Raw genomic sequence first — 16,764 nt, forward strand, 5'->3', positions numbered from 1 at the left:
TAAGTCACATACCCACACATGTAAACAGAAGGTGACATTCTATACTGTGACGGCAACAAAACAGATCTGAACCAAAATATAGGTTAATCAGCGCATTGCGTAGCACAAGAGCCGATCGCAGAACGAAGCACACAGGGCGCTGTTCCGCAGTCGTACCTCGTCCTACTATATGCCCAAATTTATGCGCGACCAACCAGCCAGAATTTGCGTTTTGTGGTAACTATAAACTAGAAAATGGCGTGCGCGTGAGTGGCCAATGCGAGCAGTTATACTGGTGGAACGAGACGACGGGTATATGGTGGGGGGGGGGGGGGGGAGGGGTGCTCCAGAGTAGCACAGAGTACCACAGAGTAGCAAAGTGTGCCGTGGAACGACTGAGATCCGTCACTGTCTATGTTGGTACGAACTATCAAATCGAGTGCATGATTGATTCTCCGTGTTAGCTATGGCACGGGAGGGCGCATTCCACCTTCTGGCACTCGTTGTGGATAGAAGGGGGGCAAGTGGGAAAGGGGGAGAGCAGAGGGATATATTAGGGGGGGGGAGGTTCTGCAGCCCGCTCACCGCCCTCCGCGGCCGCCACTGCCGTAGGTGACATTTAATTCGGGAATGACTCCGCAATAACAATTACATACAGTTAGTCAAAGAATAACTGCAGGAGTACGCGCTTGGAGGTGTTGTTGCAAGCTCCGAGGAACACAAAGCGAGGAAAGAAGCAATAGTACAGAGAACGCCTATTATTTATTCCATCCACCGTAAATGCTTTCAGTGCAAGGAGACAGCTTAATTTTTGACCAGTGCAATTTTCACAAGTTGATTTTATACAGGCGCAATAAGGTCCGCATGCAGACTACGTTTGGGGTAGCTGCCCGATTTCAAAAGTTTTTTTTTTAGTTTTTATAGCATCGGATGGCGGGTTTTCGCGGTTTTCGGCGGCTTGGCTTTAGCGTTTTTCGATCTTTAGTTATGAGCACTGCTTGAAAGATCTGAAAGCCGGCGTTCCGTTGGGCTTAAACTCGAGCCTAACCAATCGCCTAATGTGACCGGGCTAGCGCCGCCATCTCCAGTGAAAAGACGGAACGAACGAAGAGCGTTGCGAGCACAGTATCTGAAATCCGCAACTAACAGCACATCTCCGAGGCACTGTTTCAAACGTTCCAGCATCGATCACTGCGTGTTTTCCTCACAGATGGCGAAGTGAGTCCATCCGCTAGGGAATTTTCACCATGCTCCCGATACGGTTTCAGTAGTCCTTCTGTAGCGCTTTCTTCTGCCGAACAACAATACGTAAACCGTTGTTTTACGTTTGCTTTGCTCCTGTGCGCATCCCTTCCTCCCGTCCTCAAAACCAACTTTTATAACTCTTTTGCGACACCTGTCTTTCTTTCCCTGTGCTGAGCAGCAGGGCAGAGCATATTAGCTCAGGCCGACCCAACGACAGGTTTTCCTTCCCAACCCAACAGAATCGCAAGCCTGTTGACATCTCTGTTTCTTGGAGCCGCGGTATCCATCACTGCGTCTCTGAATGTACTGCGGATGTGATGGTTCCGAAGTCCTCAGCATCCTCGCAGTAGAACTCGTAGTGTAAAACTATTAGTATAAATGGCTTTGAGCGATAATAAAACAGACAGCAGATGCAATCATTGAGTTTGTCCAAGAAGCACGTTTGGTCGAGCGAATCTTACAGGACTGTTACCACCGTGTAAACGTCATGCTATTGTCTGTCCTACCTGCCTTCCCCTCTAAGAAAGTCCCTAATCAATAAGTTCCGTTGTTAGGCCTAGCAGGGGCAAAACCCCGTCGGTTTTACGAGTTTTCATGAAAATGGAGTGCTTTATCAGCCAACCAAGCGAAGGCGGCAGCTCGGACGGGAAAACGCCCACCTCATTAGATCACTGAGAACACAATCAAAGCAGGAAAAAGAAAATAAAGTAATGATAAATAAATAAAAATAAAGAACACTAAACTAGCCCTAGCTTAAACTCCCGGACATGTTTTAGTCGAGCATTATGACGTCGCATAACCACCTTTACCTTTAAACCAAACAGAGGTTTTCAGCAAGACAAAAACGATGGCATTAAAAAAAAGCAGTTTTACCTGCAAAAACTACGAACTGATTGTGAGACATGTTGTAGAAGGGTGCTCCGCGTTTTAATGCTTACCACCTGCGGTTATTTAACATGCATCTAAGTCCAACTACACGAGCGTTCTCTTTTCATTGTTACTTTTTTCTTGCATTTCGCCTGCATAGAAATGTGGCCACCGCGTCTGGGATCGCACCCACCACTTCGACCTCAGCAGTGCAATGGCCTAGCAGCTGCGCTACCGCGGCGGGTACGACGTCATCCGCATGCGCATGCGCAGTACCGTGCCCCCTTGCGCTAAGGGGCCCCAACGTCTTGCGTCCCCCTAATCTAAAACTCTCTAATAGAGAGTTTTCGATAAAGGCCACAGACCCCTACGTCTGAGTCTGCGTATTCCCAGTAGCGTGGCCCCTAGTTCTTGCGTACGCAAACCGCTTGCGTCCCCTAAACTAAAGCTCTCTAATGTCTGAAGTGGCAACGTATCGACGGCGTATTTCCGGCCAGCAACAATCTTCGTTTAACCGCGTTTTAATTTTGATGTTTGTGGTCGCTATATAGAAGAGGATGACATCTCTCGCAGTCGTGATGGGATATCCGAAACGCTTGTCTGTTGTATATACATATTTATTTTTTTTTGCTGATCGTTCATTACCGACACGCTGCGCTCGGTTTCACTATTCTGCCTTTTCCAAGAATCTCTTGCCACGGGCGTCTCCCGGCATGCGTCGCCGTGCTATATTTGGGCTTCGTTTTCAGACGGCGCTGACTCACAAGGACGGCCAGGTCAAGAGCCAGGTGACGACCACGTGGATACCGCCGGCCAACTGGGAAGGCCAGGTGGTTTTCCGGTGAGCTGGCGCTTTTTCTGAGCTTGGGACAGCAGTCGAAGGACGCTTGTTGTCCATTTTCTTCGTCCCTCGTTTTGTTTATTAATAGGTATGAGGAATTCGCATGTTTCGACTTCCAGCTGCAGGACGTGCTGTAAGGTTGCAGCCCTTGGACGTCATTTTTAGCGCTTAGATGCCCGTTACTAAGTCATACTGACGAGGCTAAAAACCAACATTTGTTTGTATAGACATTTACATTCTTGGTGCCTAGGTTATTGTGTAAAGACTGCATGTGTAAAGACAACTGACTCACAAAGAAGGAAAATGTCTATCACGACATGTGGACATCATATCGTCTCACGTTTTCCTCTGCTGTTACTATATTTTCTGCAAACAGTAGGTTTGGAAGCGCATTGACTGTAATAGGCAAGAAAAAAAGAAGACCTGTTAGCGGGTTATAGACAGCATGGAGGCTCTATAAAGCGAGAATAAAAAAAAATAGTTAGGCGACGTGTTGGTGTTCTGTCAGTGACATGTAAGCGATCTACAGACTGTTCATGGGAATTATTTTCTATAAGGGGCTGGGGGGGGGGGGGGGGATGGCTGCTGTGGAGGCGAGACAGCGACCGCATACCGGCATTTCACTGTAGTTTGTCAAATTCCGTGAGGACAGTAGTAAATTTATAAACGATGAGATAGATCGAGGAATTTCGCTAGACTCCGCTTTTCTTGACGAGGGACGTGTTTTCGTCGGGGAAAGTAGCTTCTCGTAATGTTGTCCCCAGCGACGTTCCTTGTTTATACCGCTGTTCATCGATCCCTTCACGCCTTCATCTTCCCGTGAACTTCTCTCTTGTTTTGCGTAGTATGTTTAGAGGCATCTGCCGCGGTGCGTTTCGTAGGCGATGTGCGACTCTTTGCGAGCAACTGATGTTTTCTTCGCGCAGATACGTGCTCATTCATGCTCATTTTTCTTTCTTTTAGGATAAATGTGTATTCACTTTGGCATGTCCTTCAGTGGTCTTGCGGGGCATGTCCTTTAAGTGTTTACTGTCTTTTACATGTCTATTCAAGCCAGCCTTGTGTGACACGTAATGCCACGCATGAGATTCGCTTCTTAAAGGAACTCGTATCTCTAGTGATTGTTTTTATTTTTTTGTGTCTTTCTCAGTGCTACGATAGTGCAAGATTACCGGCATTACGTGGAACGTGTCCTTTCGGTGCCCGTCTCCATTCAAAAGTCGTCTCTTGAAGCAGACAAAAAAGGGGTACGTGTCATTTCATTCGCTCCGGTGACAATTGTAGGCAGAGTAAATTCCCTCTCAAAGCACCCGAGGGAACTTATTCGTGTGTATGTTCAACACCGTTCTTAACGAAGAAAAAAAGAACTCAACTATCCTAGACAACTTCCTCTCCCCGTCCCCTTTCTAAAAAAATAAAATGAAAAAAACATATGAAGATACGCCAGCATACACACATGTGTATGCTTGCGCATCTACATCTGTGTATGCTTGTGTATATACAAGGCAAAAAAAAAAAAAGACACGCCTACGCAATATACACCACCTATGCTGCAGACCACGCGTGGGCTGTACACGGAATGGCATATCAGCACTCCAGAAAACTTGTCAAGTCTTCTACACAGCTCCCTCAGTATTAATCGTCAAAGCGTTAAAAGCTTACGCGTTCGTAGGCACCGCTTCACTTATCGCTTGACTTGCACAGTCACGACTAACACCCCCTCCTCCCCCCGCCCCCCGTCCTTCAGTGTTTCTGCTAAATTTATAATTACTATCTTTGTTAATTATTTATTTCCTCATTGGAAACTTAACTCACCTTCGCTGAAATACAAGGTGTTTGTTTTGTTTGTTTTCTCCTGCCTCCTCACGTGCCGTCTATGCGCACGATCCCGCCTGTCCTTCTGAAGTGAAGGCGCGACAACGACGGTGGACGAAGAGGGACCACACACAGGGCGCCCTGTGTGAGGCTGTGTGTTCCCTCTTCGCCCACCGTCGTTGTCGCGCCTTCACTACAGATCATGCTTAACCAACGCGCCCAACTATCCATCCTGACGCGTGTCTCCTTGTGCTGCGCATGCTTTGCAGGACGCGGCGAGCACCACCCCGGCGACGAGCGCGGCGGCGTACCCCGGCTGCGGCCAGACCATGGGCTGCTTCGGCACGCCCAAGGGGTGCGTGTCCCGCGGATCCTGCTCCCTGCTGCTCACGCACGTTGCCCGCGGCGACGGCGTCGACTTCGAGCTCACCGCGACGGCGCGCCACGAGAACATGTGGATCGCCGCCGGCATCTCCGAGACGCCCAGCATGGTGCGTTACACACTGCACGCGCGGTCCCATGTACGCGCGGTCCCACATACCGTAACGAGAAAAAAAAGCTAAAGAAGAACGTGATGTGTATCATGCTTGCTTTTTTTCTTTTATTGGCTTACGAGAGCCGCTAATAAAGTTGGCATTATTGCCGCGAAGGAACAACAGAGGTTAAGCGATGAAAGGCTCCTGGCGAGCTTAATCTGAGCATGCACTCGCGATAACCTGCTGCCCCCCTTTTTTCATTCAGCGCTTGTCCGCCAGCAGTATTGTAGCGTCTCCGCGAGCGCGTCCAATTGCAGCTTGCCATCGAGTGACGGCCGGCCGTTGCGTCCTTCGTCGTCCAGGCTCGTGGACCGCGTCGAAATCGTGTACGCCACTTCACAACAGCGTCGCCGCGGTGAGCTGAACCGTCGCCACCGCGTACACCGCCACCAACTGGGCGCGAATCTGCTAGGCATCGGGTTCCTCGAAATGCAAACGACGGGTCACTGCTCGGGCTTGAAGCGACCTTCCCGATGGACGCCGCCACTTTTGATGTCCTCCGGCTGTCGCGCGGTACTATACGGAAAAAAAGTTTTTTCCGCTATAACTAGAAAGACGTGCGAACATTTTGGGCACACATAGCACCAACTTTATCCACGCCTTATTGCGAAGTCTTGACACTATCTCCGGTTCGGTCCGTCGCCTCTACACTGTAATTTACACCCTCAAAAGTGAAAAAGGTGCAAATCAGTCCGTGATTACACTTTTACCTCCGAAATAGGGTGTAAATGTGTAATCGCACTCCTACACCCGGAAAGGGTATAAGGGTGCTAGTTGTAGATTAATTTACACCCTTATTCCTATTTAAGGGTGTAAATTATCTAACCGCGTATTCTGCTATTCGTTGTAAGCGCCTGGATGTAGCAGCACCGAGCGTGCCGGAACGAGCATCGAAACTTGGCGATGTCCTGCTCTCTCGTGAGCACCCTCTGCCTCAGTGTGTGACGACTCGCACTGCACCTAGCTTGAGCAGTAAACCGAAACTGGTTATTTAAACCGAAGAAGTTACTTAAGGCACTCTGACACTTGACCTTTGTGTCTCCTGTGGTTTAAATATCTAGGACCATCGTTTAACGCAACAAAATGGCAAGTCGGAAATGTCGTGCAAGCCCCCCCCCCTTTTTTTTTGTGTACCTGAATCTAAGTGCACGAGCGTTCTTATATTCATGCCCTCATGATGCGTATACAATACGGCCGCCCTGGCCCGAAAATTCGACGCGCTACTTCACTAATGCGAAACTACATAGGCGGCTGATCCCACCGTCACAAAAAATAAAAAATAAAAATAAAAATATACAGAGACTCCGCCTTCAGTCTAGTGAATTTAATACCATGTCCCGAGGTCCGCGATACTGTGACGCAATCCAGAACATGGGAATCCGCGCGCCCGTTGTCATAACTACACCTGCGCTACCTGCGCTGTTTAAGCAAGCAAAAAATGGTTTCCGCCTGAAAGAAAAGTAGACGCTCACTTTGCAAACGCGCATGCTGCTATGTGCGCGTAGCCTTGAAGAAAGCACAGACAGCGGGCTTTGTCTGCGTTAGTCCGCTATTGCAGGTTTACTCATCCTTTTGTCCCGCGCATTTAGCGGCGCCTAACCAAGTTGCCCTACTGTTTCCACCTTGATATAATTGGAACCAAGCATCTTGAAAAAGGAGGCTTTGCACGGTCACAGCAACATTACTTCTTGTGTTCCTTGCGGTATTATAGTTGTAGTTATCGTCCCTTATGTGGCTGTAGTGGCGCGTGCCTTGAAAACCGGTATCCGCCTGTAGTTCTCAAAACCCTCCTTCTCGTGGTCCTTTAGACTTGGAAAGGTATTGTCTCGTCGGATGTTTGCGGCTGCCGCGAGGCTGTCTTGTGAAGCGTGCAGTTCCGAATATCAGAACCTTTGTGTGCTCTCTTTTGTCTCAGAAGTGTTGTAGCCGAAGTTTGGTGTTACGTGCGTTTTGCTCGAGGCTGCCTCCTTTGCTCGGGAAAAGCCTCCAATATTCAGTTTCACACGCTTCAGGCAATCCTCCGAAGTGGGGAGACTTCTCTAATGCTCGCATTTGCGACCCCCCAAAATAATGTGACATATGAAGAAAAGAAAAAGTGTAATGAGTGCATCATGTAATAGAGCGTAACATTAAGTCTCGTATTTTTATGTCGCAAGACATTTGCGCAAATGTCGTACGCAATTCCGAACACATTTACCGGCAAACTAGCCAAGCGACACGTCTCAGCTACCGCAGCACACCGCCTTCGCTATTTACTATATACGTATACTATACGCTGCATACTGGAAGCACAAAGGTGGACCTCTAATGCGTAAGCTATAACTTAACCTAACGTGTCCACTAGTCGTGGTTGCAACGTACTAAGTAGTTATTCCGCAGGAATTGTCGCAGAACGAGAACAACGGCCCTGCGAAACATGCATAGCTAAGAGTTCTATGACCGCGCAATAGCGTGACTGCCGTAAAGCGCTGCCTGCTGAGTACTGAACGGAGTATTAAGTACGCGAGCACTTTTCTTTCTTGGTATCGCCGAGCGTAAAAATAGCCGAATGGCTGTAGTTCTCACTGTGCATTTCATGTACTTCCGTGCTCGTTATGGCAGTACGTTTGGCTCACACATATGTTGTTGTTGTTCACGTAAGAACACTCTTCGGCGTGTTTTTTGTCCTTTACACTGTCGGTATCGTCAACTTCTTTTGCAGATAAAGAATGCAAAACACCGCAATTTATGAAACAGTCGTGATTAGAAAAAAACTTAATGAAAACGCGCCTCTCCCGCCCCCCCGTGCCCCCTCCTCAGAAGACAACGAAACTAAGCTTTGCGTAATGCTTTATATCGCGAAAGACGAAAGACACGTGTATAAATACAGTCCTTTATTTTTTTCGGTATTGATATCCTGCGAATGTTGTTTGGAAAAGGTACGATGGAGGCCTATTTATGCCCCTGTCTTTTGTTACGCTTTCAACGTGCCAAGGTTATTTTCCCTCTGTGTCCTTTCAGGATATGGCCAGTGTTGTCGAGTGCCTGCGCCACAATGGAGTGATGTCGATGCGCGAGTCTTGGAACAGCGACGGCAAGAAGAACATGCTAATTGTCAATGTGAGTGCTCTTGTTCTGAAAGGGCGACTGCGGAGCTGTAAAGCTTCTGCGTCTTTTACATATATTGTGGTTTCTAGGAAACGGCACAGATGTGTAGTTTTTTATTAAACTGGTTTAAAATTGGATCAGCGCTAGGTACGGAATATTTCTTATGGCTGCACTGTTTTTGTTGACTTCAATATACCGTGGTGTCCCAAATAATCTTAGCCAAGCTGTTCAAAGGAAAAACAAAAGAAAGACTCATGGTTCAAGATTCAATTTTGAGACCTATGGTGTCTTGGCGTGAGAGCTCTGAATACCGAACACCATAGGCCTTAAAATCGTATGTTGCGCGAAGTTTTAATATTTTTTTTCCCAACAGCTTTGCTAACGTTAGCTGGGACAACATATATGTAGCGCAAATAGAAGTCTACGACTCGTTCGAATTCATGATTAATTTTACGGCGAAGAGTATTCTGCTGTGCCTTGAGGCTATAATTATTCGTTTATGACTCCGCTGTGTTGTTCAGAGGCCTCCTATGTTAGCCTGAGGATGCTCGCGCAGATATTTGCGTCGTGCGCACAGGTTTTCCGAGCCACACAATCTGCTTGTCGCTTGTTGGCTCGTGCTTGTACGGAACTGTCATGTATGTTTAATTCTGACGACAGAAAAAAAAAGTGGATCATTATCCTAGCACTGGTGGAAGAATAATACAACTTGACTCTTGAAGGCATCCTTCTATATATATATATATATAATCATGCCTAAGAGCACACTGAAATGAATAAGATGCCGCTCATTAACTATACCTCCCCCTCCCCCGCGGAGAAAAAAAATTGTTGTACCGGAGACATGTATAAAGGACACATTGTTTAGTATCCATATTTTCCTTCAACTTCACTTTTCTTCACAGCTGAAGCGGCGCCGGTAGCAATACTATGCCTATTTGTCTCTTCTTACATTTTATTCTTTTCATACTGCACTTGAGATCAACCTTAAAAGCTAGTGTTCGACAAAGGTGCTGGAGAGTGAGAAAAGTGCAGCGACAGAACCGTCGGGATGTGTCAACATTCGCTTGCCCAATATGCCATAGGAGATTGAACGGATGTGCGCGTGCGTGCTCTGATATTTCGCTCTAGAGTAACTGACGATCATGAATTGCCGTACGGCTTGTGTCGAAGGATGTTGTACGTATCTCTGACCCCCTATAGGCGGTACGATAAAGGGGACCCGGAAAGTCGCAGGAGATATCGAGCGAGCGACCTTTTTTGCGAGATTACGAACTCCCTGTTGCATGCAGAGGAGTATTATTTGGCTTCGGCATTCAGGTATGGGTTGTCGACAGAGCGCAAACGTGTTCATTGCCGCGCTGAGAAAGTGTTGCCATGGTCATATAAATTTCATGCGCGCATTGTGCGTTGCGCTTCTTGTTTTTTTCTGTATCGCGAGGCTTCGGGTCGTTTATAGGAATAAGCGACGCAGTTCATTGATGAAACGGGTGGCTTGACCGGAAGAAAAAAAGAAAGGAAAAGAAAAAGAATTTATAATTACTATTATTTAATTATAGGTAATTCTGAACAATAAGTTAATGGGAAGCAAGGACTTAATATTGCGTTTCCATTGCGAACCATGACCCGTCCCCGTCCACACCCGCCCTCTTCGTGGGTACGTACCATAAGTTGAAGGTGACAACAACAACAGCCGGATGTTTTCACGTGCAGCGAGATTAATCGATGATACCTTCGGACTGATGGTGCGTACATGATGGAACGGCTCGTCTGCCATGGTATCCCAGAAGAGCGCCAGTGAAGCTCACTGCCCCTTTCAGTCAGGAGGCGGCACGTCGAGTGGTGGAACGTTTAAGAATGCGGGGTGTGCCTGGAGTTATTTCTCCTACCCTAAACCTTATAAAGCCGGTTTGATCTTTGCAGAACGAATTGATCCTAGCTCCGAATTGACGGTGCAGAGCACTGTAGCATTTATCGTACGAATAGCGATATTTCTAGCGCGCTGAAAAAAATGTGTGAAAAAAAGTTCCTGGCAGCTTCTTAAAAGTTCGCTTTTAAGTTTATAGACATCTTTTTTATTATAGACATCTTAAGTTTCGTTCCATCCGGAACTACCTCTGGTTAACCATATACGTCATTTATCGCGTATACCGTATTTACTGCTGTAGAACCCGCCATCGTGCAAGGCCCGCGCTACCCCTACTCTGAAGTACAAAAATTTGAAGAAAAAAAAAGTTTCCCTAAGTGTCACGCCCACCCGCGTGCCGGTTAGTTTCTGCAAGCCACTACTATACATGGCGCTAGTCCTGTCGACGATGACTTATCATCACTTTGCATACCTCGCGGGATCGAATCCCGGCCACGGCGACCGCATTTCGATGGGGGCTAAATGCAAAAACACCCGTGTGCTTAGATTTAGGTGCACGTTAAAGAACCCCAGGCCGTCGAAATTTACGGAGTCCCCCAGTACGGCGTGCCTCATAATAGGGTCGTCGTTTCGGCACGTAAAACCCCATAACTTAATATTACTGTGTATACCCCGCACTCAGCACAAAACGGCAGCTGTGGTTGCGGGCTCCGGCGAAGCACTGCCGTGGCACTGGCTAGATGCCTAGCCGACGAGTGCGGTGTGCACCAGCAGGACTTTGGCGGAAAGCCCTCACCCTTAAAATATCTCTTACCAGTAGACCACGCCCGGCGATCAAGCGCGGGATCGCGTGGGCGGGCTGGATTGTAGACCACGTGAGCGAAACGGAAGCTTGGATCCGTGGTCGATCAGCCGGCAACTGTACCGCGAACGCTGTACCAGGTCTGCGTATGGCCATAAAGCCAACAAAGTTGCACGCGGATTTAGCGCAACGCAGCCTGAACCGACAGTGGCGAGAAGCACGTGGTCACGTGCGTGGTATATACCGGGGTTTCACTTGACTACCAGCGACACACGTTGGGCTGCGCCACTGGTCACGTGAACACGAACCGGAGCCGCGACCACCAGCTATCGCAAATTTTCGAGTAAACTTTTTACAGAGAAGCTGTCAGGCTACCGGTGGTTGCATTCTATGTGTCCGTGGGCAAAAAAAAAAAAATGTTGGCCGATCTCGGAGGTACGGCGCAATATCGGGCCGTTCCCCTGTGGAGGTGAAGCAGGCTTCAGAAAGAACTTAGCAGAGTGAAGCAAAAAACTGTATACATTCTTTGGAATCGTGCATACAACATGCAGAAGAGCACTCGCTTCACTAAAGAACGAGCACAAAAGAAGCATCCGAAACACATATTTGATGACAAGCCGATGACAAATTCGTAAGGGCGCGTTCTGTGTCGCTTCTCGATGCATGCGCCCATGGCGTAATGGTTTCGTGACCGAGCTTCTGTATGCATGAATGCTAAGGAACGTTTGATTCTGAAACACCACGAGCTCCGGTCCCAAATGCTAGAGCCAGGGACAAATGTCACGGACTGGGCTGATGTGCGTTGTGCAAAGACCAGTGACGGAGGGCTAATCTTCACAGTCTACATCAACCCTGCACCATTCAACACAGACATTAAGAACTTCACGCGGAAACACTTTGCACGGGCGAGACCAGAGCGAGGCACGCAAGTGGTTATCGTCGGCGACTTTAATGTTGGCATTGCGAAACCCAACAAGGACTGGTTCCTGTCGTTTGTCAGGGCCAGCTTAGGACTCGCTTGCTTCAACGATCCCGACCAACCAACCAGGCAGTACAGATAGTGTTTGCATTGGGTCTTCGCCAAGAATGTAGAGAAAATTGTCGCGGCACCCGTCACGGTCTACCACAGCGACGACAAAGCGATTATCGATTCCTCCACTGTAATAAAACATTTCATACCCACGCCAGCCCGCGTAGTGATTTCGCAACAACTTCGCAGGACATCCACTTTCGCAGGGCTGGGATGGCGAGTCAACTTTTTTTTTCTTTTTTTAATTGAGCACAACACTGCGTAAAAGTCTACAAACAAAGTTTCCGTGAAAGTGGTGCTTTAAACAAACAATTAAACCTCTTTTTACCGTAGCAAATCGCCTTTTCTGGCTGCCAAATTCACTCGGACACTTCCGCGGCGTTATCCGTGCCAGAAAAATCGGTCGGCCATTGTAAGTGTGATCATATGGTCGGCCTCCAGTGGTTGCATTATTTCGCATAGCACGTCTGAGCGCCGTGCGGGGATTCAGGGAGCGGCTAGAGGGCTGTCCCGCGTAATACCGGCATCCAGTAAACATTCTGTAAAAGAAGTGCGGGCCTTACAATAGTAAATACGGTATTTCTTAAATGTTTAATTGTATGCCAAAGTGTGCTCTTCTGGTTCGAGCGTTAAATTTATTTCGGCGACAGGCGGAAGAACCTGTATTTTTTTCAAGTTAGCTATATACTCCGAACCAACACCTGTCGAAGTGGAAATCTTTTCTGGCGTCAATTAGTGCTGCCAAAGCGTCGAAAGCAGACAACTCACTCAAAAAATAGTTTTTAGCCGGGCTTGTTAGTATGACGACATAACACGGTGAACATCGCGTGCAAGGACTGGTACCAAGACAGGATAAAAGTACATGCCCGTATGTCGTCGCCGATAACCATGCACCGAACTGTGTAATACTTCAATCATTTTTTTTCGGCCACATTTCCTAAATGGTAAGCGATTTTAATGCCTTGTTGGCGTGTAAAAAATTTTGCCCACGTCGCACAAAAGCGAATAATGCGGCTGTACATTCTGACCAGCACTAAATGCGATGCGTTGGCGAGCATGGCCTCCGAGATTGCGGGCGCTGCTAGCGCGCGCAATCTGGACTTGTCATGGGTGTGACGGTATATAGTGACGACTGCGTAGAAAAAGCCGGGAGGGCAACACCACGAAAGGCCACTGAGGGCCCCGAATCAAGCGCGTGTGACAAAGTGCTCCAGCTGAGACCTTGACACCGTTGCCACATCACTCTCGCCTGTCAAGTTGGACGTTTCGCAATCCGAGCTATCTAATTCATTTCCGTTTTGTTTTCGCAGCGGTCGCTAAGCGGTGTAATGCGCCAAATAAATTTACACAAAAGCATAAGGGCCCCATTTTGTGCCGATACTGCGAAAGGGACTTGTGAAATGAACTCGAAGTTAACGATAGCTCACAATCGTCAGGTTGGCCAGTTCATAACTTAAAGGGACCCTATAAGTCTAAATCAGTTTGCAACGACAGAGTGTTCTTCGAACACTGCAATTTGGTTAAGTTCGCGCAAATGTGCTGATTATAACAAAAAGGAAGCAAAGTTAAAATTTCTATTCTATTGAATTTCGCTCCGAAACCCCACCGCTGGTACGGCACTGTGACGTTACAGATTTAAAACATTTTTTTTTCGCATTTGGGCATCGTGGGCACAGTAAAGGTTCGTGAAACTTGCCAAGTTCAATCTTTATGTGCCTTAGAGTGCAATGTAGTCAATTTTTGTTGAGAAAACGATTAACTAGGCTTTAGCAGACGGCGTCAGAACCTCTGACGTCACGGTGATAGGTTGCGGGAACTTCAAGGCAGCGTCGCCACTGGCTTTGTTTTTACGGATTTTCTAGCTTACCTTGCGCGACCGACTTTGAAAGTTGTAGCGCGTTGCGTCGCATTATTGTATGCACTTTTCCTTTCTCAATTATTTCTTGTTTCTTCTATCACAATTTATGCCCTTTACCCCTTTCCTCAGCGCAAGGTAGCCAGCCGGTACACACAATGGCTAACCTCCCCTTTTTTCCCTCTCTTTCTTTCTTCTCATCCTTTCCGGTTTACCAAACCTCTTCTCGTGATAAGAGTGGCTCTTTTGGTATTGTACAAGGGTCATCTACAAATACAGGTGAGATAACCTGTTCTTTTGTTTGACACCCATCCCTATCGCATAATCACGGATGGTCTTTAGTGTGTCATGCGTGTCTGAAGCAGATGACCCGCGCCCTCCGCAGACGCAGGCGGTCAACAGCTTCGGATATTTGACGTGAATTGTAGACCCCAGGTCCAAGTGACGGAAGGTGTAAGCGCCGTAGTGGCCGAGATTGTTCCGTGAGAGAGACTTCCTCCACTCGAGAAATGATTGCGAGTAAAAGTGCAAGAAGCATGCGGGGATCAGATGATGGGAGTCGCTTTCCGCCAAAGAAGATATTTTTTTAGCAGACGAACTCATTTTTTTTTGTCCGTTTCAGCAAACTCCTGGGCTGACGTTCCTAAAGCGAGACTACAGCGACGGCATGCTTCGTTGCTCCTGGCACCGAGCCCACGTCACTAGCGTGCAGAAGACCACGTTCAACACCGCGACCAATAGCTACCACTTGCTCTTGGCAGCCGGCCAGTTTGAAGGAAACAGCGATGGTACGTTGCTTCGTCTTTTAGTCCGTTTGGTGCATTCAAACTGTCTTGTGCAGCGAAAGCGGTCGGAACGAAAAGGGCCTTTGGCGACGGCGTCCTTCCGGTTCTTGAGAATCGTCGTGACCGTTGTCGCAACTATACAGCTTTCGCTTCGGCACGATTTGTCCCACAATAATGTCAAAATATGCAGTATTTTATCTTAACATGAGTGAGGAATATCAGGGTTACCCGTCTAAAGTTCGGTGGTTTTTAGCTTCGCGTGTCAATAATGAAAATGCTGAATTACTTCGTTATTGTGCGTCCATTTTACAACGCTTCCCCTGTCATGTTTCGCCGTGATGGTCGTGTCTGTTCACTTCTGATGGAAGCGTTCCTGGTGTTCATGAATGATTGAATGGTCAGTTTATTTCCGCGTTTGTACAAAAAAAAAAAAAGCCACCTGTGCCTTTATCAGCACTGCCAGTTCTGGGCCCGGCCATAGAGTTAATACAAAACTTCATTGTAAAAAAGTTTGAAAGGTCACGTGAATTCCATGTTCAGATTCTGATAACGTAAAGAAAATTGTTACATTACGTGCTTAGCGAGCGCGCCACAGAACTTTTTCTTTTTTACCACATTTCGTACCTCTTAAGCGACTCCTTTCTCTTGGTTTTCAGTTAAGAAAGAACACTACGAACGGGATTACACCAAGACTCATGTAAACCTGAAAGCAATGCAGGTAGCTCTCGGCGGGGCAGGCTCCGACATTTTCATCAAGCTTCACGGTAAGTCATTGCATAGGATACCTTGCCCTTTTGTATCGTTTCCGTTGTTTCGTAAAATTAGTTACTGTTTTTCTCTCTGCCGAACAAACCACACCTAATGCCGAATGAATGCAAAACGCGCGTTTTTTAAACAACAACGAGGGATTTACTGCTTGTTCCCTTGGGCAACTCGTACACAAGCTCGTAGTTTCGATACCCAGTCAAATATGCTCGTAAGCTCGAGCGTTTCTTCAACCTGTTCTTGGTAATTCAACCCGCCAGACATTTGGATTCCGTCAGCCCCGTAAAGGTCAATGAATGCAAGTCGATTGTACTCACTGTAAGTAATTGTATTGTGCTGTACGCTACTGCACTATGCCGCACTGTACTGTCCCTCATTTTACTGTACTGTACTATACTGTATTGTACTGTACTGTGCTGTACTATATTTGTGCAGGATGAAATACCCCAGGTAGTCACATCTAATCCGTAACGCTCCACTATGGCGTCTCTGATAAGGCTCAATGATATTAGGGACGTTAAACTACAGTAATAAATAATTCAGTCAATAGTTAATTACGATCGGAATGGCGATGACTGCGACGAAACATGAAGCATTACAGCCTGCTCAGCGCTGAAGAAAAAACTGGCAACGACCAACGGCAACGACAGCTCGGAATGACTGATACATATCATTAGCAAAGTGTTGTAACCAAAAAGCTCAATATATTTGTAAAGTTCTGGAATAGGTTTTATTTTGTCTTTCGAGTTACTTTGTGATTTAACTGCGGATTTTGTCAAAAGGTTTTTTCTTTGGGGGTGGGGGGGGGGGGACTTAACCCTCACATCACAAAGCCGGTGGTCTCACGTCGGGCGTTGACGCAGTGTTGCCAACGCAACACTGCTTTGGAACACTGCGTTGGCAGTGTTCAAAAGTGAAAACATTTTGCTACGAAACCCGCCGCGGTAGCTGAGCGGCTATAAAGCGTTGCGCTGCTCAGCTGGAGGTCATGGGTTTGATTCCGCCTTGACGGTCGCATTTTCACGGGGGGCTAACTAGAATGGCACCTGTGTACATATATATGCAGGTGCATGCGGTGAATTGTATTCCTGCCTACCCCTATATACGGCATGCCGCATTATAGGATCGTGGTTTCTCGCGCGTAAAACACCACAGAACAAAAACAAACTATCCTAGCTAAAGTTTCACTGAATTTCTTGCCAAACCCACCCTACTTACGCATCCTGTGTGTAAAAAAAATTGTGTCTGCAAAAAAAAAAAGAAAAACTCTTCTGCACTTAAACGCTGAAC

General features: G+C 47.3%; 1 protein-coding gene across 3 annotated transcripts in view; it reads left to right on the plus strand.

The window, feature by feature from the left end:
* Nucleotides 1-16,764, plus strand: part of LOC142560667 (putative ferric-chelate reductase 1 homolog) — a 78,154-nt gene that overhangs the window by 48,093 nt on the left and 13,297 nt on the right. For all 3 annotated transcript variants that reach the window (XM_075672913.1, XM_075672914.1, XM_075672912.1), the window contains 6 exons: nt 2,841-2,932; nt 4,083-4,179; nt 5,017-5,238; nt 8,284-8,382; nt 14,547-14,712; nt 15,366-15,473. In XM_075672913.1, coding sequence (XP_075529028.1) covers nt 2,841-2,932; nt 4,083-4,179; nt 5,017-5,238; nt 8,284-8,382; nt 14,547-14,712; nt 15,366-15,473 — 784 coding nt within the window. The remainder of the gene's footprint in view (nt 1-2,840; nt 2,933-4,082; nt 4,180-5,016; nt 5,239-8,283; nt 8,383-14,546; nt 14,713-15,365; nt 15,474-16,764) is intronic.

The sequence above is a fragment of the Dermacentor variabilis genome, chromosome 10 (assembly GCF_050947875.1).
Source record: "Dermacentor variabilis isolate Ectoservices chromosome 10, ASM5094787v1, whole genome shotgun sequence".
NCBI classification, from domain to species: domain Eukaryota; kingdom Metazoa; phylum Arthropoda; class Arachnida; order Ixodida; family Ixodidae; genus Dermacentor; species Dermacentor variabilis.